Below are 21904 nucleotides of genomic sequence, written 5' to 3'. Positions count from 1 at the left end.
AGAGGGTGCATCAGCTTGAGAGTCACAAGGCCGTAAATTATATTATTGTTCTTGTTGTGATTAAACCTGCTAATTCCTTGCAATTCACAGCCTTAGGTGCAGACAAGTCCCCGTTTTAAAAATCAGTCAGCTGAGCAATTCCTCAAGGACACTGTGAACAGAGTGGAGATAAATTCAGTATTTAATGGAGTGAGATCTTCTCTCTGGCACGGAAGTGACCTCAGCTCCCCCACCAGAAAGGCATTTGCTTGACCTGCTGAGGGGATGAGTGTCGAGCTCCCCGTCCTGGGCCCGTGGAAAGAGTCTCTAGCTCATTCGTAGGTCGTGGGGCAGGTCTCAGGAAAGGAGGGGAGTCGGTCCAGGTCTTGTCCTCTTGTGAGCGGCTCTGAGTGCTGGCTGAGCAATAAAGCTGTTGGGTGGCCAGGGGTGTTTTTGCTGGGTGACTTCCCCGAGTGCGGAGGCACCTCAGCTCCTGTGCAGTGTGCACTGCTGCCACTCGATGGCACTAAATTTGTATGCAAGCGGGGAAGCTAAAGCTGCAGGCCAGGCTAATCTGCCTCCCACCTCCCGGAGCTGTGGTAAAGTAAAAAATACTGTTCATTACCGAGGAAGAAAAGACATTGTCTCTGCTGTGCAGGATTTTATTAGGAGTGTGCAGTGTTCAGTAAGCTGCCAGTGTGGGCTCCACTTAAATTGAGTAAAGCATGTACAAATATGCCAGTGCATGTTTGGCAGAGACTGTGCTGTTGACGTGCTCTGGGAGGGCGAACAAGGGCTAACGTTACCTTTGGAGGAGGGAGTTATGAGTGATACCAGGTATTTGCTAAATTCTGAAAGGTCTGATGATGTCTGAGAGGCTACACCAAGCTCCCTGGACAGAGGGGAAGCGAGCCATGTCCACACAGCTTCCCTAACTAGACGGCTGCATAGAAGAGGGAGATTTTTTTGTGGACACGTGACACCAGATTACATCACCCTCTTGATAACTATAGTACAGTACAAATGTGTCTCACTGCTCAGTTTCCAAGAAAGAATCTCCTGTAGGGTTTTTATGTTTTTGCTGTCTTAATAGCTTTCTTCTTTAACTCCTCAGGGTGACCCAGCTCAGCGAGGGCATTTAGAGGAAGCTGCTTTCCAATTGCAGCAGATTTTCCGGATTGACATTTCCATTGCATTGAATATCCTCGGTAATGTGGACTCGGATTTGTTTTGTCCTTAACCCACACATTTCTCTTTTTGAAGGACCTCCAAATTGTTGCAGGTCTTGTGTGAAGGCAGAGATGGCATATACCCAAGCTGAAACCTCCTTTCAGCGATTTCAACTGTGCTTTGAGAGATTTATTGCCCTTTGTCCCATCCTGCCACCTGATTTATATCAGCATACTTAAATCCAGGCATGGTTGAAGCCTGCACTGTTGTTCTGACATCTGTAGTTGGAAATTAAGCCATCTCTTGTCTTTTTTGCAACACGAGCTGTCGTACCCTTGTATCCTTTTTCATTGTCTGAGATCTCAGTCTTCCTGGCAAGCTGAAAAAGCAATTGCAGAATTGCAGCTCTAAGAAAAGCTGAAGGAAGATGCAATGATCTAAGAAAAAAAATCCCTGCCCTATATACACTGCTAGTTGCAGCACTAAAAAAGCGAACCGCTTCTGTGCGAACCATACGTTGTGTTAGCCTGTGATCCTTCTTTGCAGTGAGACTAGAAAAATTCCTAAAACGCAGTGTTGTCATTTTACCTATGGAAACTTTGGTCCTGTGGAGTGAGGGTTGGTGAGCCAGCCAAAAGTGGAGCAGAGCGCTTGGCGTGGGCCAAGGAAGGCCCAGTAGCTGTGGGGGGGTTGCTGCATTTGAGGCTGCATTATGTCTTATTTTCTTTTCCCCTGTTTTTACATTGTATTCTTCTCAGGGATTGAAAGTATGAGAGCGGGCCATCACAGGATAGCCTATACCTGCTTCAAACTGGCAGCAGATCGAGGCTACAGCAAAGCCCAGTTCAACGTGGGTCTGTGTTACGAGCACGGCAGAGGCACGGAAAAAGACTTGGAAAAGGTATCCACGGCTTGTAGGGTTGTGTGTGTGCAGCACAGACCAGGAGAGTGGTCTTTGTTGGGTGCACAGGCGCTTTTCTCCTTTTGGATGGGTGTGACAGTCTCTGAAGTCTCGTTAGAAAATGCTGGAAATATATAAACTGTGGGTTTGCAGTGCTGGCTTCAGTGTCATAGATCCCCTCAGAGCTGTGCTCCTGAAATCCCCTTTTTCGTAGCTTCTGAGGGCTTCTCATAGGTACATGGGCTGTGCCACTAGCACCCAGGAGAGCACCGAGGAGAAACCTGTCATGTTACTGTATTTAAAACACCACATCCGAGGGCTTCTTTACGTCTGAGCCATCCAGTTTCAGTACCTTAACCACAGCCTGCCACCTAGTGCGTGCTGGCCGTAGGCAGCATCTTCTGTAGCTGGAAAGATCTGCAAAGGCGCCTTGTTTTGAGTAATCGTGCAGATCCCCGTTGGCACAGAGCAAGCTTTGGTATTGTTGGCCCAGTGCCACCCCTTTCACTAGTTTTGACTAGAGAAGGCAGAGTGGTTAGAGGGCTCTCCTACAGTTGCAGTCCACTGTCTCACTTAAACAATCTCATGTTCTTCAGTGGGGAGGTGCGGGAGAGCTGCTGGGGTAAGCGTGTGCAGCTTATTATAGATCTAGACAGAGAAGTTAAGCTTGTTCTGGCCAGAGGGGAGTCATGTCATGGTTGAGGGCATGTGTTACCTGAATCCTACACAAGTGTGTTTCTCTTTTTCCAGGCAGCTTTTTATTATTTCCGCGCAGCCAGCAGCTGTCACCCCATGGCACAGTACCGCTACGCGAGGTATCTCTTAAGCCACAGACCTGAAAATGAATGGGACAGGCATCAGAAGGCAGTGACTTTCCTGGAGCAAGCAGCAATGGCTGGGATTACAGAGGTTAGTGTCCACAGCATAGGAGTTCAAAGGAGAGAGCCAGCAGAGAACCCTGTCTAAAGGATGTGAACCACAAGACATCCTAGAAAGCAGCATTTGTGGGACTGGAAGCAAAATTCTTCCTACATATTTATATTCCTGACAGTGTATGGGAGCCAGCCCTGCCTGCACATGGGAGGCAACTGGTTACCCACTGTGTCAACAGGCATGGGTCGTCTGTTTTGCTGTTGGGCTTTTTAATGTGGCTCTTAGATCAGACACCTGGATTAGACTGTTGGCTTAGAAAAACTGACCTACAGTTGAAAATGTAGCTCTGTGTTTCATCTCCTCTCAGTTCTGAGAGTACGGGTTGCTTGGGTGGAAGAACTTCCACGAGATGCTTGAAGTAAGATCATATCCTCATATTGTATCTGTGACTTTTCAAGATGATTCATCCGCACGGATCTGTGTACCCTGCCCTCCTTTCCTACTCTTCAGGAGATACATTTAGGCATGTGCCATCTTGTGTTGCGAGTGCCAGTCGTTCTGGCAGTGAGTGTATCTCATGTAGCACCCTGTTCCAGGAAGCGCATCTGCTGTATCTTACGAGTAGGAGCTGTTCTCTGGCTCTGATTTCCACAGTGCAGTTTGAAACAATATTCTGTGTCTTACAGTGTTAGTATGGTGACGTTAACTGCACCTATCGTGGAGTTCTGTAGATCAAATGTGATTTTTTTGTGTTTACCATGTCAGACTGATTTTTTCCCAGACCAACCCCTTCTCTCAGCAGGCTCTGCAGCATGCAGGGTACTTAGCACACTCGTCTTGCCGCAGTAACCCCAGCATTTGAGCAACTTGCAAAATCAGTAAAAGAACTAGAGTAATTAAGGAGGAAATCCTGGCTGATTTGTACCGCGTGGTTTTGTTGCAGGCACAAGCTTATCTTGGAGTGTTCTACATGAAGGGGCTGCAACCTAAGGAAAAGAGAGGTCTGAAGTACCTGCAGCTGGCAGCGAAGAGTGGCGTAAGTAATCCCTTTGCAAGCTATGATTGTTCTCAGTTTAGGGTCATTGCAGGTTACAGGTGGCAGATTTCAGGGCTTCCTGGAAATGGGAGTAAGTGTCAGGATTTTACCACACAGTCTGAAAGGACAGAGTGGAGCCGTGGTGCATCTTGGAGAGGAAACAGGCGCTGGGGTGCAGACCCTACAAAACATGAAGGTAGAAACAGCCCTATTGAGTTGGAGTAGTTCTTACAGCACCAGTGCTTGTATTCATCTAGCATAATTTTACAAGTTTCCCATTATAGAGCATCTACACCCTCTTCAGTCAAACTTTCACTGCTGTATCATTTTGAGAACTTTGTTGTTTCTGTCTTGAATCTATTCTTTAAAATTGGCCCATTACTTCTTGCCTTCTGTAGAGAGGGTGAAAAGACTATTTCTGTTTCTTTGCAGGGACCTTTAATGTACTTAAATACTTGAATCCCCGTTCAGCCTTCCCCCATTGTTTGAGTTTATCCTCACACGTCACGTTGTCTAGATCCCCAACAATTTTCTTGCTTACTGTTGAACTTTCTCCAAGTGACCCAGGCTTATTTTTTTTGAAGGGCAGTGCCACAATCTCAGCATAGTACTGCTCCTGAACCTTTACGAGCACTTAGAGTAGTAAAGTATGATATCCCATGTCTTGCAGCCAGGTTTCTGCATCCCACAGTTCTGTTTCTTTACAGCACTGTGACATTGTTCCCTTGTTTTCAGCTTGCACTGCATTGTAATAGCTAGGTTTTTTCTGAAGAACTTGTTCATTTTAACTTCAGTTCCCACAGCTTTTGTGTAATGGAAAATCATGAATAGCTATTCCCTCTTCTTCTGGCCAATATTTCTGATTCTGGTCCCCTTTAGTATGTCGTCTCCGAGTCATTTCTTTTGCAGACTGCAGAGCACCAGTTTAGTTTGTCTCTCCATGTAGTTAAGCTGTTCCATTTTGCTTGTCAGTCTTCTCTCTATTTTTCTAATTCTCCTTTGACCATCTGAAGGTGCTTGGACTAAAACTGGACTCAGGATGGAGGTATGCCAGGGATGTGACATAATGAGATCCTCTGCTTTCTTCTGTATTTCCTTCCAAAAATTCCTAATATTGGTTGCCCTTTTGCCTGCCACTGAGCAGTGCCTTGATGGTTTCAGGGAACTATCACAGTGGCTCACAAATTTCTTTCTATAAGCACTATTTTGCATTGTCAACACTGTTTTCTTTGTGATTGTGTTGCCCACTCTTAGTGTTGTGAGATCTTCTCTAATTAATTCTTTACAGTAAGTTTGATCACTCCAAATGACATTACATCACTTGCAAACTTTGCCACTTGAGTTTTCACCCACTTTTAAGAATGCAGATGCTGTCAGATCGCTGGTGGGACTTGACCTGACTAGCCACAGCAGCTCAGACATCGTGATAAAATATTTAATTCCAAATCTGCTGAAGATCTCTGATAAGCTGCATCTTTGACTCCATTCTTCCAGCCTGATGCCAGATGCGTATGCTGCACAATATAACAATGAACTATCTCATTAAATAGATGATTGTCGTTTACTGAATGCCTTGTAAGCCCTTAACAACGGAAAATCTAGCAGGTCCCAGGGGTACCCCCCAGTAGATCAGTGTTTTGCATGTTTTGCTCACAGCCATGACGGTTTTCAGAACTCAGTCATCTTTCCCCATCTCTGCTTCCCAATGGATGCTGGCTGCGGAGGTACCACAGCCTCACCTTTGGTGGCAGCCTTGTGCATAGGCTCCCTGGGATGTAACCCCACACGTTCTGCTGGGAGAAGGGCTCCGTGAGTATCTTCTTTTCCCATTACCCTGGAGTATGAATTTATGTTTAGTTGGTTAAAAGAATACTGGATATGGGTGAAGCAAGGATGGCACCATTTAGCTGCAACTCCAGAAAAGGAAAACAGGCACAAAAAGCCATAAGTTCAGTGTTTCTCTCTCAGGTTGTTGCTCTGTGCTAGACCTGAGGGGGGAACGCTGACAAGTGTTCCTCCAAACACGATGACGCTTCAGAGAACTGTGTTTTACTTCAGTTACCGCTTTTTATCCTCCCTTATTTTATGCGTGCAACCATAGAATATAAAAACCATATTTAAAGAGTGTTGGAGAACTGAGTCTGAACTTCAGATTTCAAAGTATATCATAGTCACTTATGCCATGCTAATTTGGGGTTCACTTCTCCTTGTGGCCTTGTCTTTGAGGTGTTCATCATATAAGAGACGGCTAGTGGAGTACTTCATACTTCTTTAACCCTGTCTCTTGTCGCATCTGAAGTGCTAATCCTTCAACGTGTTTATCTCATCTCTAAAGAAGTTTATTGCTGTCATAAACTGAGACTTGCAACATTTTGCAAAGCACCCACTCATTGAGTCCTTCGCTTTCCTCTACTAGCTACAACCCAGACAGCAGCACTGCAATATGTTCTTTTCTCATGGCTTTATTAAAACTTGCTACTTGCTTCCTGTTTTCTTTTTTCTTCTTTTCTTTTTTGCAAAGCCTTGTTTAGATCATGTTTCTGGCAGTCATACTCTTCAAGTTATGTTGCCAGCTTCTTCACTGAAAAAGGTCTGTGTGACCACTAGCCCATGCAGTCTTTTCAATGTCTTCAGGACTGTCGACTTGCTTTCTTGCTATCTGTGAGACCCAGTTCCTCCTATTGGATCTCAAAGATAAAGTGCACAGCTAGCATGTAAACGTATCACGGGTTTGGATTTGGCTTCACTGGCTCATCTGCAGTGACATCCTCTACTTTCTAGTTCATTCTCAGCAGTTACGTACGTCTGAGTAGTTCAGGTGCTTTTTCTCTAGCACTTATTTGCTTGACTTCATTTCTGCTGCTTGAGATTTCTTCTGGAATATAATTAGGTGGGGCTGAGCAAGATAGTGGTGCACTGCTTGTGTTGAAGGCCTGATGCTGCCAAGGGGAATCTTCCAGCCCTTGGCAGCAAGTACTTCTCTGGCATTTGCTGTGTTTTTACAAGACTTCTGCGTGAACTGTAGTAGGGCAGGCCACAGGGCGTGCTCAGAGCTTGGGTGTGATCAGGATGTGGGTGCAATCAAGGCTGCCCATGTCCTCTTAGCTCTGACCCCTGAGACAATTGGGATGCTCTGCAGAGACAGCAGTTCCTTTGTTCCCCTGACGCAGACCTGGATGTTGAAGGGAAATCAGTGAATTTAATTGGAAAGGGATAAGAAGGAGCGGAGTCAGAGATAGCTGGTAAGACATTCTGTTTCACTGTGTGCTTGGAGAAGGGACTAAATTCCTGAAGATATGGTCTGAGTGACCCCAAATATAGAGTAAACTTTAAAGAAGGTGACCAAAGACAGAGCAGTAAACTGTAAAGAAGGTGTTAAAGACTCTCTGTTCTCCTTCTGTCGTCACTTCTCCATCGTGTGGGGCTCATTGCTGTGCTTTCTCCTGTGGCTAGGATGCCCAAAGCAGGTATCACGTGGGCGTTTGCTATGAGAAAGGCCTTGGAGTGCAGCAGAACGTGGCAGAAGCGATGAGACACTACCGACAGTCAGCTGCTGCGGGGAACAGGGACGCTCGGGAGAGACTGCGAGTGTTAGAAGAGGAGGTGGAAGGTACCACGGGCAGACGGGGAAGAGGGTGTGGGACTGCATGGCGTGGTGACCCCATAAAAGCGGGGCCTGTATTGCCAGAGGAAAAGTAGCCCAGGGCCATGGCAGGAAGTCGTCCTTTTTACTGAAGGGAGCACTTTTCTTTCTCAGTTCGTTCCACTTCTTACCAGCTATTTCCAGTCGGGCTGAAGTGGAGAAGCCGTTCCCATAGTCTGATGCATCATTTATACCTTGTTTTAATGTACTTTCAGATGTGCGAACAAAGCGTCCGTTCCCTTCCAGAATAAGAGCCTCTTCCTCTAGCCCCTGTTTCTGGGCTGTTGAGCGTGTGCCTGCAGGCTTCCATGTCACCCAGCCAAGCCAACCTGCCCTCACCCTGTCCCACTCTTGGAGCGCAGACGGACTGCACATGATGACGCTCGGCGGCGCAGGATGGAGCCATGCCCTCAGAAGCAGGGCAACGCCACTGGAACTGCAGCGCTTGGAGCCCCACCGCTGCTGTTCCTAGAGCAGTCGGTAAGTGAAGCAAGCAGGCAGGAGGGAAGGCAGCCCTTCTTAGTCTGCGTGGGGCTGGAAGCAGGCTCGCAGTGAGTGGAAAGAGAAAGCTGTCTGTTAAGAGAGCAGGAGCCATTTTTAAATACAGGGGTTTTGAGAACGGACCTTGTGATATCTCCTACGCCACCATGTCATCTGGTCCTCTGCCTTCCAGTACAAGAACCTTTCTTATGCTCCTACGTTTCCATATAGAGCTATATATAGACTCCCACCATGCCACGGTGATATGATTTGGGGCTGTAATTTCCATAGCCATGCACATCTTGCACGTGGTCCCCCAGTGAGGTTTACAAGCCACCATATGGTGATGTTGGCAGCTAACTCTGGAATGGGCCTGGCCTGCACCCTCTGAGGCAATTTGATCTCACTTCAAGGCCAGCTGTTCTGATAGTGGTTCTGCTACCAGCACAATCTGGGCTTGTCTCTACATTGCCATTGTGGCAGTTTAATCTACTTTCAAACCTGTGCAAGCAAGAGAGTGAATTCTGATTATTAGGGCGCAGGTTTTTGTGGGGTATGGCTTAGGGATCCACCTGTACTGGTGAGAGTAACGGCTGTCCTCAGCCATCCTGCACCACTATCAGTGTCATTATTTCTTCAGCTCTAGCAGTGAGCTGCTCCCATGGGTACACCCGTTTTGAGTCACAATGAGCAAGGTTTGCTTCAAAATTTATATTGTACGTGTTTGCTAAGCACGCCAGCTCATTTTCACTGAGGTTGATAAGGGGTGTTCCCAGCGGGCAGTAACCACTGTCAGGCAGACAGCAGCAAGCAGCTGGTATGATAATTTCTTCCACTAGGGCAGCTGAATCCGGAAAAAGACATTTGTCCACACCAGTTTAAACTGGTTCAAGGGCATCTGTACAAACTGTCCAGCTTCCTGTAGCCATGGTGCTCTGGTGCTTTGTGTAGATCAGGCTCTGGAAAAACAAAGGCAATGGCCCCATCCTGAACTTGCTGTGGTCTCCATTCAGCAAGGGAGGGGCGCAGCCAGAGCTCAACACATCTGATTGTTCTTCTAGTCTGGTCTCTCTTTCTGCTCAGACCAAACTTTCTTAGACCATTTCCTCTATCAAGCAGGATACAATTAGCAGGAAATTCCTCGGGTGGATTTCCTACTCTGTGATAATCCACAGCATGCTTACGCATTGGTCAGGACAGGTCGGGGTGAGGGTTGGGGGGGTTGCAAGCAGTTTGCAGGATCAGGAAATTGAACCAAGAGAGAGGAATTTGTCTCCTTTTTAATCTGCTTGTTATAATGTAATTTTGTGTAAAGATTGTCCTTTGACTGTCACATCAAAGTAACTTCCCAGAGGAAGACGTGAGGTTGTGCTGTGTGTTTGTCCTCTGTGTGCATTCCCAAGATGCAGAGGAATCCCACAGGGCTGCATCTCCTCACAGTCACAGATGTGCGTCCCTTGTGGTTTGCACAGCTGCATCTCAGTTAGAATTTGGCTCACTGTCATTGTTTTGGTGCAAGAACCTGTTTTGTTTGTGAAACAAAACAGCGAGACATTTCTATTAGCAGTGCAGCAGTATAAGCAAACTGGGGCAAACCCATCAGTGTAGTTTATTGACAGAGATGGGATCATCTGTAAAGCACTTTGGAGACTCCAAATACAACAGTGGATATTTTGGATATTAAAGAGTCTACCTGAGGAGATCTTACTCTCTTGCTTTTGCCATTTGGTCCCAAGAGCAACAGAAAGAGATAACTTTCTCATTTACTCTGCTTTAAATTATCTGTCTGATTGTCTGCTGCTGTGGCTCGTGTGTGTACACACTAAAAGCAGGGCACTGTCACCTCTAGGTGCATGGAAAAGGAACACAGGTAGGACACTCTTGAGATGCTCCAGGATCACGTCTGCTGGGCCGTGCTGCCTATTCTTTTTCAACTTAACAGTAAAATGAAAGCCAAAAATATCACCCAAAGACACCTGATGCGACAGCCCCACCGTGAGCAAATTAGCTTTGGAGAAACCCGTGTTGTGAACTGCATTATCGGTGGAGTCGTCAGTGCAGTATTTTTCATGTAAAGACGGTGCAGGAGAGCAAGCAGTGTGTGTACAGCCCTGCGCTGTGACGGAGGGGAGGCTGGCAGTGTCCTCAGCCTCGCTTTTGTAGTCACTCAGCAAGCAACGGCGTTGTGCATTGCTAGCAGCAGAGGTGATGGCTTACCCTCATTCCCATGGCATGACTCTCCTCTTCCTTACCTGTACAGCCTCTTTGCCAGCATGCCAAAATTTGTTCTGTATCGTAGTTGGAAGGCACAAACTATGGTACAGAAGGGAGTCTTCACGTGTGCATGATGCAGAAGCGCTCACCTGCCATCCACGCACCGCTGCGTAAGCCTACAAACGCACTCCAGATGCTTATGCCACTGTTGTCTTTCCATTCTCTGTGAGCACAACCCCCCGTGGTTAACAGCAAACACCTGTGTGCTTCCTCCTGTTTCTGATACCTGTATCTGAGTTTTCCTACACATGCTGTTATCCTGAAACTCCTATAGCTCACATACATACAGGTCAAAGTGAAAACTCATAACACGGTTGAAGCTCGTGACTGAATATTTCAAAACAGTGTTTTCACGCTTCCCTTTTCCCAGATTACCTTTGGCAGACTCCAGCCATCTGTTGTCTGCTTCTGGGCAAAGACTACGCTCCAAAATCCAATGGCCTCAAAAGAGAGCATGGAGAAGGAAATTGTGGGCGCCTAGTGCAGCCGTAGCAGAGATGCCAGAGCAGAAGTGCTGATTTTTGGGGCATTTTACAAAATGCCAAGTTCTCAGTGGTAGAACCACCAAAGCTGAAAGGATCAGTGGGTGACAACAGGCACATCTCCCTTTCTGAGTTGCCATTTCAGGCTTTCTGCAGGTACATCATTATGTCACCTATAATGCACCTTGTTCCAGAGATGGTAGTGTTAGAAAAAAACAATTTTATTTAAATAACAGCTGAGATCCTGGAGCCCAACTCTGCAGCATGTTGCCAAGTCTGTGACTGTGATATTTTATCGTCCATGGTGCACAGTCTGTGATCATGGGGATGTAGCTGACCGTGTTGTGCTTGTGGTTCATCTAACAACCCCTCCCTCCATCAGCCTGCCCTGGGAGGAAGGGACCCTCCTGCTGTTGTGTGACTTGAGTGTGATGGTAAGGTGAAAGCTGAGGGTAGAAGAGGAGGAAAGCTAGGAAGGCAAGAACAGGCAGGTAGAAGAGAACTAAACAAGGTGAAATCAGTCATGGAGAAATGTGATGGGGTGAGGCAAAGGAAGAAATAATGCCTGTCGTGATCGGTCTGGATGTGGATGATACAGAACCCTGTTAAAGCACATGTGTGCACCCCAAATGCAGAAATAAGCTCTGATTCTTATCTCCTTATCACAGCCGTCAAGCTGCCTACAGAACAGGAGCACTGTCTTCCAGCCCAAGGCTCTTCCCACGCGCCGACAGCTGCCGCAGAAGCCCCGAGCCTGTTTCATTGTGGACTTGGACCTTCTGGGACAAAATCATTTCAAAGAGGGTGCTCATTTCTGAAAGGAAAGTGCTGGCCAGTCTTGTCCCAGTGGCATTCGAGTCAGCCCCAGCACCTTTGCCGAAGGTCTCAAAGGTCCTTGGTTTCTCCTGCCTTGCAGCTTCCTCGTCCTGAGGTGAATGCAGAGAGTCGGGGGAGAAGACGTTGTCCTTGTAGCTACCACTGAGTGGCAAGGAGAGCCGAGCCACCCATGCAGGGTCAGCAGCCGTCAGCCTCTTGAGGGCCAGCTCTGGAGGGAGTGAAAACAAGAACTGTTGGTGAGACGTGGAGTAGAGGAGAGCAGAGGAGAGAAGAGGAGGCGGGGGGGGGTGGGGGGGAAGAAAAATAAAGTATTAAGAAATGAGGAGACTTCCTGAAATCAGGTGTGAGAGGACTGATTGTAAACAGGTCTAGAGATAAGCTATCAGCAGCATCATTCAAACCAGCAGCTTAAACCAAAAAAAAGAGATCTAGTTTAAAAGTACTGGGGGTTTTTGTTTCTGTTTTGTTTTTTTTTTTTAAATATAATAACCATTAGGCTTACTTTGCTTTCTCATTTGTTGCAGCCTCAAGTGGCACTTCACTAAATCGTTAGCAAAGCCAAAGAAAGTGAGGGTTTAGGACTGGCTAAAGGGGCAGTGACAATAGAAAGCTTTCAAGGGGGAAGTATCAGAAAAAAAGGTCACTAGTGGACTTCCCTTAAGGGTCACTCTAGGGTGGGAATTTGCTGCTAAGTAGGCATATTGATACCAAAAAGAAATGGGTTATTGTGAAAGCAATAATAACAGAAGTAGAATGAAATTCTGGATTATAAAATGCACAGCTGGATTGTTGAAGACTAGTAATAAAAAATTGAGCTATAAAGTAGTTGTTCATCAACTGGAAACAGCTGAGGAGCAGTGGGAGCCTGGTGTGGGTATTGGTTGCAGGCTCCCTAATGTACCAGTAACGTGATTCTGCCCTGAAATGGGCAAATGAAATCATATGACGTGTTGGTCAAGGTATTCCCTGTTGGCAGGAAGACATATTCGTGGTATTGTTACTAGGTTTGGCAAGACCTGATTAGGAGTGTTACATACAAATCTGATTATCCATCTGTAGGAAAGAGGATCTGAAATGACAGAAGTGCAGAGAAAACTACTGAGATGAAAGCAAGAGTGAGCCCAGGCTTACGTGGTGGAGACCTCAAGAGGTAGGGGTTGCTTAGCCTAAGGACAAGTGCTCACTGGGGATCTCACTGCAACCTGTCATTATTTTGATGAGATAAGCACCAAAGGAAATCTTTATGCTTAAAATAGTGTTGGCAAAAGAAGAAGTGATTATAACTGTCCGTGAATAAACATACACTGGAAATTAAAGGAAGGAGCCTATGGCAGAGTGAGCCTGGAATAGCTTCCTCATCAGACAGCGGGGAAGGAAACGGGGGCTCTTGTTTTTAAGGTAGAGCTTTGCAGTTGGTAAACAAGGCTCCGTGATGTGGTGCACAGGCGCTGCCTTCCAGCCCCGCATTGCTTCATTTCCAAAGCATGACCGAGAACCGCCGGGAGGTTTGAAGCCACCGCCAGGTTTGTGAAACACTTTGAGTGAGCTGCAAAACAAATAACTGGTGTCTGGTAACACACCACCCAATGCCACAACAGTCCCAATCAGATGGCAAGAGCCAGTGTCATAACTGTTATGTGGCTCTGACTTACAAAGTGACCTCTGGGAGTCCCCACACTCATGCATTTATGCTGCTTCCAGAAGATAATCGATACCCTGCCACAGCCTGGGACACGTGGTCCCCAGTCAGGGGCTAGTCAATCACTGAGACAAGTCTCTTTCCTCAGCCAACTAAGTAATTAGTCCTTTTTCTTTGGAAAACAGCTGTGTCCTGGGGTGGGATGGGAGTGAGGGCTGGGATTCAAACCTGGTAGGGGGAGAAGGGCACATACATCACTTAAATTGTGTTTCAGCTGAAGCCCCAAATTCTTTGTGTTCCTTAACTTCCAGAATTTATTTCTGCAATCTCAGTATTTTCTTTCAGTCACAGTGACTGTTCCTTAAGAGATCTCCCAAGCATGCTAAGTCCCATGTTTTTGCTCTAAGACATCCACAGTTCTCTCCTCCTCAATCTGCAAGAAGCCACTGCATTCCCTGAATATTCTGATGCTTCAGCTCTAGAGCAGAGCACAACAGTAGTGTGCTCGCTGTGGGGAGAGCCAAGACTCAGTGGGCTGATGGTCCTGTGACCATGAAACCTTATAATTAGGTATGTATGTTTAATTTGACCGCTAACTCTTTGCTGCCTTATTGTAATGGTGTTTTGAGGGGGGGTGGTTTTATACTCAATAAAGTTACATCCCTCTGCTGCTGCGAGCGCTCTGTTTCACTGGGGGGGGATAGGTGTTAACGGGTGGTGCTGAGCGCCGGGAGTTCAGCCCGCGGCTCAATGCTGATGGCATAAACAACCACATCGAGAGCTCACTGGGACAGGTTATTCACACAGTTCCCCCCGCTGCAAATAGCACAAAGGCCCAGCCAGCCTCAGCCAGCTGTTGTGATACTCCTGAGCACAAACCATGCTTCCTTCCTCCCTCTCTCAGGATGCAAGTCCACGTCTCTGTTTGTGTTTGGGAGAGGAGGAAGGAGTCCGGCAGCTCCGGCGTCTGCACTCCATTGCCTTTTTGGGAAGGTCTGGGCTCATGGTTAAGATTGTTTTTCACCGCTGAAGCGGGGCAGCCTTGTCATGTCCAGCACTACAGCATGGGCAGGAACCCACGCTGGCGTAGCCTCAGCATGCACCACTGGTGTTCACTGTGAAATCCCAGTAACTTGGCCAAAGAGGGGTTTTTTTTCTATCACAGAATCAACCAGGTTGGAAGAGCCCTCTGGGATCATCGAGTCCAACCATTGCCCTGACACCACCATGTCAACTAGACCATGGCACTAAGTGCCATGTCCAGTCTTTTCTTAAACACCTCGTGAGATGGTGACTCCACCACCTCCTTGGGCAGCCCCTTCCAATGGCTAATGACCCTTTCTGAAAAGAAATGCTTCCTAATGTCCAACCTGACCCTCCCCTGGCGAAGCTTGAGGCTGTGTCCTCTTGTCCTATCGCTAGTTGCCCGGGAGAAGAGGCCAACTCCCACTTCACTATCAAATGCAAGAAGCATGGGAGATGGCACGTCATGGGTATGCCTGGCCATAACACATATTTTCTAGGATGGTACCTGTCTGGGCAGGACCAGATCCAGACAGATCTGCTGAGCAGGTCCACCAGTCCCCTTCACTGGGACTGGTGCATGTCAGTACACCCATGGGATGGAGCTGGGCAGCCTGTTTGCTCCCTGCTCTTGGCTGCAGGACCTTTAAATCTGAGGAAGCTTGCAGCTCTCGTTTCACCCAGCCTTTCCTTCGTTTGCTCCTTACTAGAATAAAAGGGCAGGAAGGCAAATGGAGAGCAGCAGCGTGGTTCTCCCTCTAAGAGCCCAGAAAATGCCCAACTCTGGAATTAAAACGACCACAGCAGCCAACCCCAATGAATTCGTCTTGCTGCGGAGGAGCGCGGAGGCTCCACAATGCAATTTCTGCTACAGGACGTGACTCAGCTCAACTCTTTCAAATTGAAATGCCAGTAGAAGAGATTTTTTAGAACAAGTCAATAAAAGGAACATGTAGAAAATGTCAGGCCCAGATGGTATTCACCCCGGAGTGCTAGAGGAACTCAGATATGAAATTGCTTGGTTTATTAACTGCTGTTCATTAACTACTGCTTCAAATGAATACGGTATCGGAGGAAGGGAAGGCAGAAGTTGTGACATGAGTTTTTAAGCATGTGAGGGTGAATCTAGTGCAGGCAGATTCATAGAAATCATTATACACGAGGCTCGGCAGAGAGCTGAGTGCCTGCTCTTTGGACAAGAACTGATGTGACGTTTGCAGGGCAGGGAATTGCGTTTTGCAAATTTGTTGCTGTCTTTGGAAGAGGTAGATGAAGAGTCCTGGTGGACAGAGGAGTCTTGAGCTTGCAGAAGGGCACCATCCAGGCTCACAGGGGACCTGAGCTGTCCCTGAATTAACAGCCAGGTTCTGTCAGGGACCAATATGTGTTAAAAGCTGGGAAGTGAGGGTAGGACTAAATAATCTTCCCCACAAAGGGAGGTCATTAGTGGAGTCCCAGAGTATCCATTCAACATAGTGAGAAATGACGTAGAGAAGTGGATGGCATTGGTGTTGACTCCACTAAAACACCCAACAGGATAAGAGCAGAGGGTTGCTGAAGGACCTAATAATACTGAGGGCTGTGAGGAAAAAGTAGCTGGTGGATTTCTGTGTCATCAACTGTTGGATAATTGTCACAGGGAATGACACAGCATGTATTGATGACTCTCCCACCACACAGAGGATGGATTTGGGAGTCACCACGAACAGTTTGGTAACAGCTCAGCATGGAGCTTGGGCAGGACAGGAATGAAGAACAACCCAGAAGTCCTCCTTATACCACCAGAAGACCTCCTTATACCAACAGTGTAGATGTATCCTAAACACTGTGCACAACTCTGGTCACCACATCTCAATAAAGATATGCTAAAATTAGTAACAAGTTGGTCACAGGAGATGAGACTGGACTAGTTCAGCCTGGTAGGAAAGAGGTGCCTGATGGGGCTCAAAGGGTCTATGGCATCATCAGGGGCTCGACAAGGACAACTCTTCACCTTTCTCACTCTGCGTGGACTAGGAGACCATGAAATGAAGGGGCTCAGTTCAGCATGGGAAGCAGTTCCCATGGTGCATAGTTAAACTGGACTTCACCCCTACGCAACAACAGAGGTCAGCCTCGCAAATCAGCTCAACAGCAGATACATCCATGGGAGGAAAGAGCTACCAAGAGTGATTAAACACATGAAAAAATCCAACGTGAAGCTCAGCAAGTCCCTTTGCTGTAACTGCCTGCGTAGGATGGTCCATACATGCTGTCCCAAGCACCTGCCACTGTCAGAGCCACCCTAGGAGAGGAGATGTCCCCTGGCTTGCTGCAGGCCAGACAGTTTTAACTTCTGATTGGGGTTAGTGTGTTATTTGAGGAGATCCCGCTGCTGGAGCCCCCCACCAGCCCCAGCATGTTCCCAGTAGCAAGGCCACCTCACCTGCCTGCGGCTCCAGGAGGGTCTCCAGCTCTTCTCCCACCAGCTGCTGCACGGAGAGCTCGAACCCGCTCTCCGAATCACGGTCCTCCGCCTCGCTCTCTCCATGCCCGCTGTCCTTCGTGCTCAGGCAGTCAGCATCCAGCCCCGCAGCCCTGCGAGGGGGCCAAAATGCTCGAGTCAGGCTTCAACCCTCAGCACAACCCTGCCCCGCCGATGACTTTGAAGGTGGTTGTCTTCATCCCCCATAAAGTGACCCAGAGGTGGGGTATGGGCATCCTCCCAGCACATCATTCACAGCACCAAAGGCATAATCATTTTAGTCCCCACCAATTAATGAGTTTTATGTTTAAAAAACCAAACACACACATGAACAAAAGCACTGGGACCAGGAGTGCCACGGACCCTCTGAAAACTGGGCCCTGGCTGAGTGCTGGGCTACCCACGGGGCTGCTCCACATTTCTTGCCCAAGAGGGTTTTTACCCTTCTGCAGGGAGATGGGACATGGACATGGCACTTAGTGCCATGGTCTAGTTGACCTGGTGGTGTCAGGGCAATGGTTGGACTCGATGATCCCAGAGATCTCTTCCAACCTGATTCTGTGAGATGCTGAGCAAACAGGGAGCTGCTGGCTCTTCCCTATGAATACAGAGGAGCTGCCCATGTGCAGAACCAGGTCAGAAGCATCACAGCCCAGCCCAGCCCCAGAGCGGCTCTCCCTCCCTCTCCATCCTCAGCAGATGGAGATAATGATGATGAGAAAGGCAGAGAAAGCTGTGTCTGCTCATGGCCTGGACAGGTGGGGACAGGGGGGACACGGCAAGGCAGTGATGAAGCCCTGGCATCCTCAGGAGCGTTCACCCAGAAATGTCACAGCATAATTTAATGGGAACACCATAAAGTTTGTCTCTGGGAAATCTTCAGCACACATCTGGGATAGCTCCGCCCTTCCCATCCCTGCTAGCAGGGTCTGCCTCGCTAACCTCCTGGCCTGGGGACAGGGGCCCTGACTCATGTCAACAGGCAACAGCTTCTCTAAGAAGGTACCCAGAGCCATGAGAAAACTCATCCTTGTGCTGCTGCCTCCAAAGCTGGGACCCTCTGTGCTCATGAATGCACCTTTCCGTTGCCCTTGAACACATTGGTGTTCTCCTAGCAAGGACGGGCAGGTGGTTCATGGCTGCGGGGAAGCTCAGGTAGGTACGGAAGGAGCTACCAAAGGTCCCCCAGGAAGGAGGCAAAGGGCAGCCCTAGGAGGTAGCTGGATACCAACAGGGAGACAGGACCAGAGCAACACAGCCATCCCCTGAAGGGAGGACCTACCTCCCCAATTTCAGGTCTGCAAAACCAGGGTGAGGTTTTGCTGTGTGTGTCTGCCACCCTGGTGTCCCCTGCCCTTGGAGGCTCTCGGGGCCAGCGGGGCTGAAGCAGAGGCAGCCGAGACACAGGGGAAGGGGGCGTGGGGGAGGGATGGGCTGAGAGCCAGACTTACCTGCTGCCGTTCTTGGCTGTGTACTTGTTTCCCCTGTGGTTTGTTTTGGGCTGGAACTGGCCCTGGTGCAGCAGCGAGAGCAGCTGGGAGATTTGCTGTAAGGCAGGAAAAGCCTGTTGAGCCCCGGCGGTGGCCACTCAAGCTGCTTCCTGCCAGGACGTCCCCTCCAGCCCCCCTGGCCTTTTTATAGCGTTTCCTCCTCCTGCAGATGGTTCAGCAGCCCCATGTGGGGGGGAAACAAGCGCCGGGCAGCCCACCTGGCCCCAGAACTTCCCCTACGCCGGCTCTGCCCGCATGCTCCCCTGGGAAAGTGAGCATGGGGTGGACCCCTTCCCTGTGTGACAGCCGTCCTCCACCCCAGCTCCCAGGGTGTCCTGGTGGGCGTGGGCAGACCCTGCCCGTGGTGGGGTGGCCGTTCATCCTACCCAGCCTTGACTCCTGGGGCACCTCTGCCCAGGGCTGGGAGAACTGACCAACCAAAGACCATCAGGTTGCACGTTCCCACCACCCCAGTGTGCAAGACCTGGGTGAGGAAGGATTTGCGGGGTCCACACCTCCAGCAACGCGCGGGGCAGCTCCTACCTGCACCGGGGGCGACTCCATGGCGAACTCCCCAGTGGGGCTCTGCTCCGCCAGTGCCACCAGCGACAGCCGGACCAGGCTCCTGAGGATGTTCTGGTGGGGCTGGGGCTGCTCAGGTTCCCCGGCACCCACGGGCTGGCTGGGTGGCAGCGGGGGCTCTCCCACAGGCCCCTGCGGTGGCTTCACCAGGCTCTTGTAGTGCAGTGGTGCATCGGGGGGGCTCACAGCCTCTTTCACCAGATTTTTCGGTCTGTGGGGCTGGCAGGGCCGGCGCTGCAGGATGGGTGGGTTGAAGGTCCCCTGCTGCTCATCTGAGTCTTTTTGGGTCCTCTGATTTCTCAGGGTCCTGTAGAGAGTGGGGGTGAGGTGGAGGGGAGCCTGTGGGGAGTCCCCCGGTACGGGGGACTCTGTGCCGGGCAGATCCTCCTGGCAGGGACGGGGGGGCTCAGCCTCCCGGGGCCGGCCCCGGAGCAGTGGGACAAGGTGGATGTCTGTCTTCTGGATCTGCCTGTGCGGCTTCTTGAGCTGCTGCTGCCTGCGGGCATCCTCGGCCTCCCTGCAGTTGTAGGCCATGCCGTCCTTCTGCTCCTTCTTACGCAAAGACAGGGTTAAAGCCAAAAGGAGGAGGCACCCGCCCAGGAGAGCGGCCAGGCAGATAACGGCCACCACAGAGGGGCTTGGCCATCCAGGTTCCCAGGATGAGATTTTGGAGAATGCCCCATGATGCCGGAAAACTAAGCGGAGCCGGGCCAGGGTGTGCAGGGGGATGTCCCCCCCGTCGCTCACCCGGACCACCAGCTCCCGCTCACTGCCAGCGAGGCTGGTGGCATTGCTGGCATTGAGGAAGACCTGCCCCAGGAGAGGGTCCAGGATGAAGAGCCCAGTGTCATCCCCACCCACCAGATCATACCGGAGAGCCCCGTTGATGCCAGAGTCCGCGTCCCTGGCTGCGATGGTGAAGAGGAAGGGAGCACTGGCACACAACACGAGTGTTGCGTTGGTCACTGCTGCAGTCCCTTGGGCGCTCCCGTTCCCGGGGGCCACCCAGGAGCACCCTGTCTCTGCATTGACCAGGACAGAGAGTGTGGCTGTGCCTCCCACCAGCGCCGGCACAGTGATGATGGGTGCGTTGTCGTTCTGGTCGAGCACGACCAGCCTGATGGAGACATTGGATGCCAGCTTCGGGTGACCACCATCCTCCGCAGTCACCAGGAACTCCAGGCTCCTCACCTGCTCATGGTCAAACACTTGGAGGGCAAAAACATCCCCGGTGATGGGGTCGATCGAGACCAGACCCAAAGTGGAGGAGTCAGGGATGCTGTAGGTGATTTTCCCGTTGAAACCCAGGTCAGGGTCAGTGGCACGGACAGTGAGCAAGAAGGCAGGTGCTTGGCTGTTCTCAGCAACGGCAACCTCGTAGGTGGCCTTCTCGAAGGAGGGGGCATTGTCGTTGACGTCGCTGATGCAGATAGTGAGGTGCTTCAGCACAGCCAAGGAGAGGTCTCCATGGTCCCGTACCACCAGCGTCAGGTTGTACTCGGCACGCAGCTCCCTGTCCAGCGTGGCGTTGGTCATCAGCACGTAGCTGTGGCTGTTGGTCCTCTTCAGCCTGAAGTGCTCGTACCCTTGACTAAGGGAGCAATGCACTTGCCCGTTGCTTCCTGAATCAGGGTCACTGGCTGTCACCAGGGCCACGAAGCTGTCTTTGGGGAGGGCTTCGGAGAGCACAGGTGCCCGCGCAGCCCAGGTGACATGGACGTCAGGAGCGTTGTCATTAACGTCCAGGACTTTGACCAGGATCTTGCAGTGCGCTGGGATGGGGTTGGCACCCAGGTCCCGGGCTTGCACGTCCAGCTCGTAGGCGTGTGTTTCCTCGTAGTCCAGCGGGTGCTTCAGGATGACGCTGCCTGTGCGGGCATTGATGCCGAAAGCGCTCAGCACCTCCGGGGGTGCGTGCTTGCTCAGGCTGTACTCGATCTCCCCGTTGGGGCCCTGGTCGGGGTCGGTGGCCGTGACCGTCACAAGGAGGGTCCCGGGCAGAGCATCCTCCCGAACCTCTACCGTCAAAGAGCTCTCTGCAAAGATGGGGCTGTTATCATTGGAGTCAAGGACGATGACTTTAATTAAAGCGGTACCTGATTTTGGTGGCTCCCCATGATCCGTGGCCGTCAGCACGAGGTCGAAGGAGGAGTGCAGCTCCCGGTCCACTTCTTTAACCACAACGAGCTCTGCGTGCCTCGTCCCATCGGAGCTGGAAACGACCTCCAGAGCAAAGTGCTCGCTGCGGGAGAGGGTGTAGGAGCAGTGGGCGTTGGGGCCAGTGTCAGCGTCCAGGGCTCGGTCCAGCGGGATCCGTGTCCGCAGGGATGCGCTCTCCGACATCTCCAGCTCCAGCTCGGGTGTGGGGAACCGCGGCGCGTTGTCGTTGACATCCAGCACTTGGACCTCCACGTGAATGAGAGCCAGGTTTCGGGCAGCCAGCACGTCGAATGAAACCCAGCAGGGATCGCTGTGCCGGCACAGCTGCTCCCTGTCCACCCGCCCGGCCGTGCTGAGCGCCCCATCCCCGCTCCCCACGCGCAGCGGGAACCTCCCAGGGGTCTCCATCAGCTGGAAGGTATCCGCCGTTTCGCCGCTCTCGCCCCCCTCGAGGTGCTCGGCCAGGGTCCCTATCACTGTTCCCGGCGGCACTTCTTCGAACACCCGGTACTGCACTGTGAATGTGGCCACCTCCTGGGCATCGGCGCAGAGGCAGAGGTACCACCACAAGGCTGGGAGGTGGAGAGCGGAGCGGCTCAGCAGCAGCATGCTGCTGGCGAAGCCCACCACCCCGCTGCCCCGGCATGCCGCCGCGGGCCTGCCCGCCTGCCGCTGCATGCCCAAGTGGTCCTTACGGCGAGCACAACTCCTCGGCATCCTCTCCCATCTCCAAGTCCCACAGGCGCCAGCCAACAGTTGGAACGGAGGATGAATGGTGGGTGAGTCCAGTGGTTGTCCCCTGCCCTGCCATCACCGGGGGAGGCCGGGAGAGCCAGCTGCTCCCCGGGCTGAAACGCTCAGCCCGAGCAGA

At 50.6% G+C, this 21904-nt stretch overlaps 2 protein-coding genes across 4 annotated transcripts in view; one reads left to right on the top strand and one right to left on the bottom strand.

Annotated features, from left to right (window-relative positions):
- Positions 1-13988, top strand: part of DELE1 (DAP3 binding cell death enhancer 1) — a 22428-nt gene extending 8440 nt beyond the window's left edge. For all 3 annotated transcript variants that reach the window (XM_068417158.1, XM_068417157.1, XM_068417156.1), the window contains 7 exons: positions 1094-1187; positions 1908-2050; positions 2801-2959; positions 3867-3959; positions 7413-7569; positions 7818-8082; positions 11507-13988. In XM_068417158.1, coding sequence (XP_068273259.1) covers positions 1094-1187; positions 1908-2050; positions 2801-2959; positions 3867-3959; positions 7413-7569; positions 7818-8074 — 903 coding nt within the window. In that variant the 3' untranslated portion in view covers positions 8075-8082; positions 11507-13988. The remainder of the gene's footprint in view (positions 1-1093; positions 1188-1907; positions 2051-2800; positions 2960-3866; positions 3960-7412; positions 7570-7817; positions 8083-11506) is intronic.
- On the bottom strand, positions 11519-21904 carry PCDH12 (protocadherin 12). The gene is made up of 4 exons (XM_068417122.1): positions 18835-21904; positions 18253-18347; positions 16763-16914; positions 11519-11883 (listed from the first exon to the last, which is right to left on the bottom strand). The coding sequence occupies exons 1-4, from the start codon at positions 21748-21750 to the stop codon at positions 11519-11521; spliced, it is 3528 nt and encodes a 1175-aa protein (XP_068273223.1). The 5' UTR covers positions 21751-21904.

This window comes from Nyctibius grandis, chromosome 22, assembly GCF_013368605.1.
Source record: "Nyctibius grandis isolate bNycGra1 chromosome 22, bNycGra1.pri, whole genome shotgun sequence".
NCBI lineage: Eukaryota > Metazoa > Chordata > Aves > Nyctibiiformes > Nyctibiidae > Nyctibius > Nyctibius grandis.
The sequence above is the reverse complement of the archived record's forward strand: the minus strand, read 5'-3'. Positions and strand labels throughout refer to the sequence as shown.

Excerpts from the sequence above, each read along its gene's own strand:
- PCDH12 (XM_068417122.1), bottom strand. The coding sequence starts at position 21,750 with ATGCCGAGGAGTTGTGCTCGCCGTAAGGACCACTTGGGCATGCAGCGG. Across the intron at positions 18,348-18,834 it reads TGGAGTCGCCCCCGGTGCAG|CAAATCTCCCAGCTGCTCTC; the intron begins GTAGGAGCTGCC and ends CCTGCCTTACAG. Across the intron at positions 11,884-16,762 it reads CCTCCTGGAGCCGCAGGCAG|AGCTGGCCCTCAAGAGGCTG; the intron begins GTGAGGTGGCCT and ends CACTCCCTCCAG.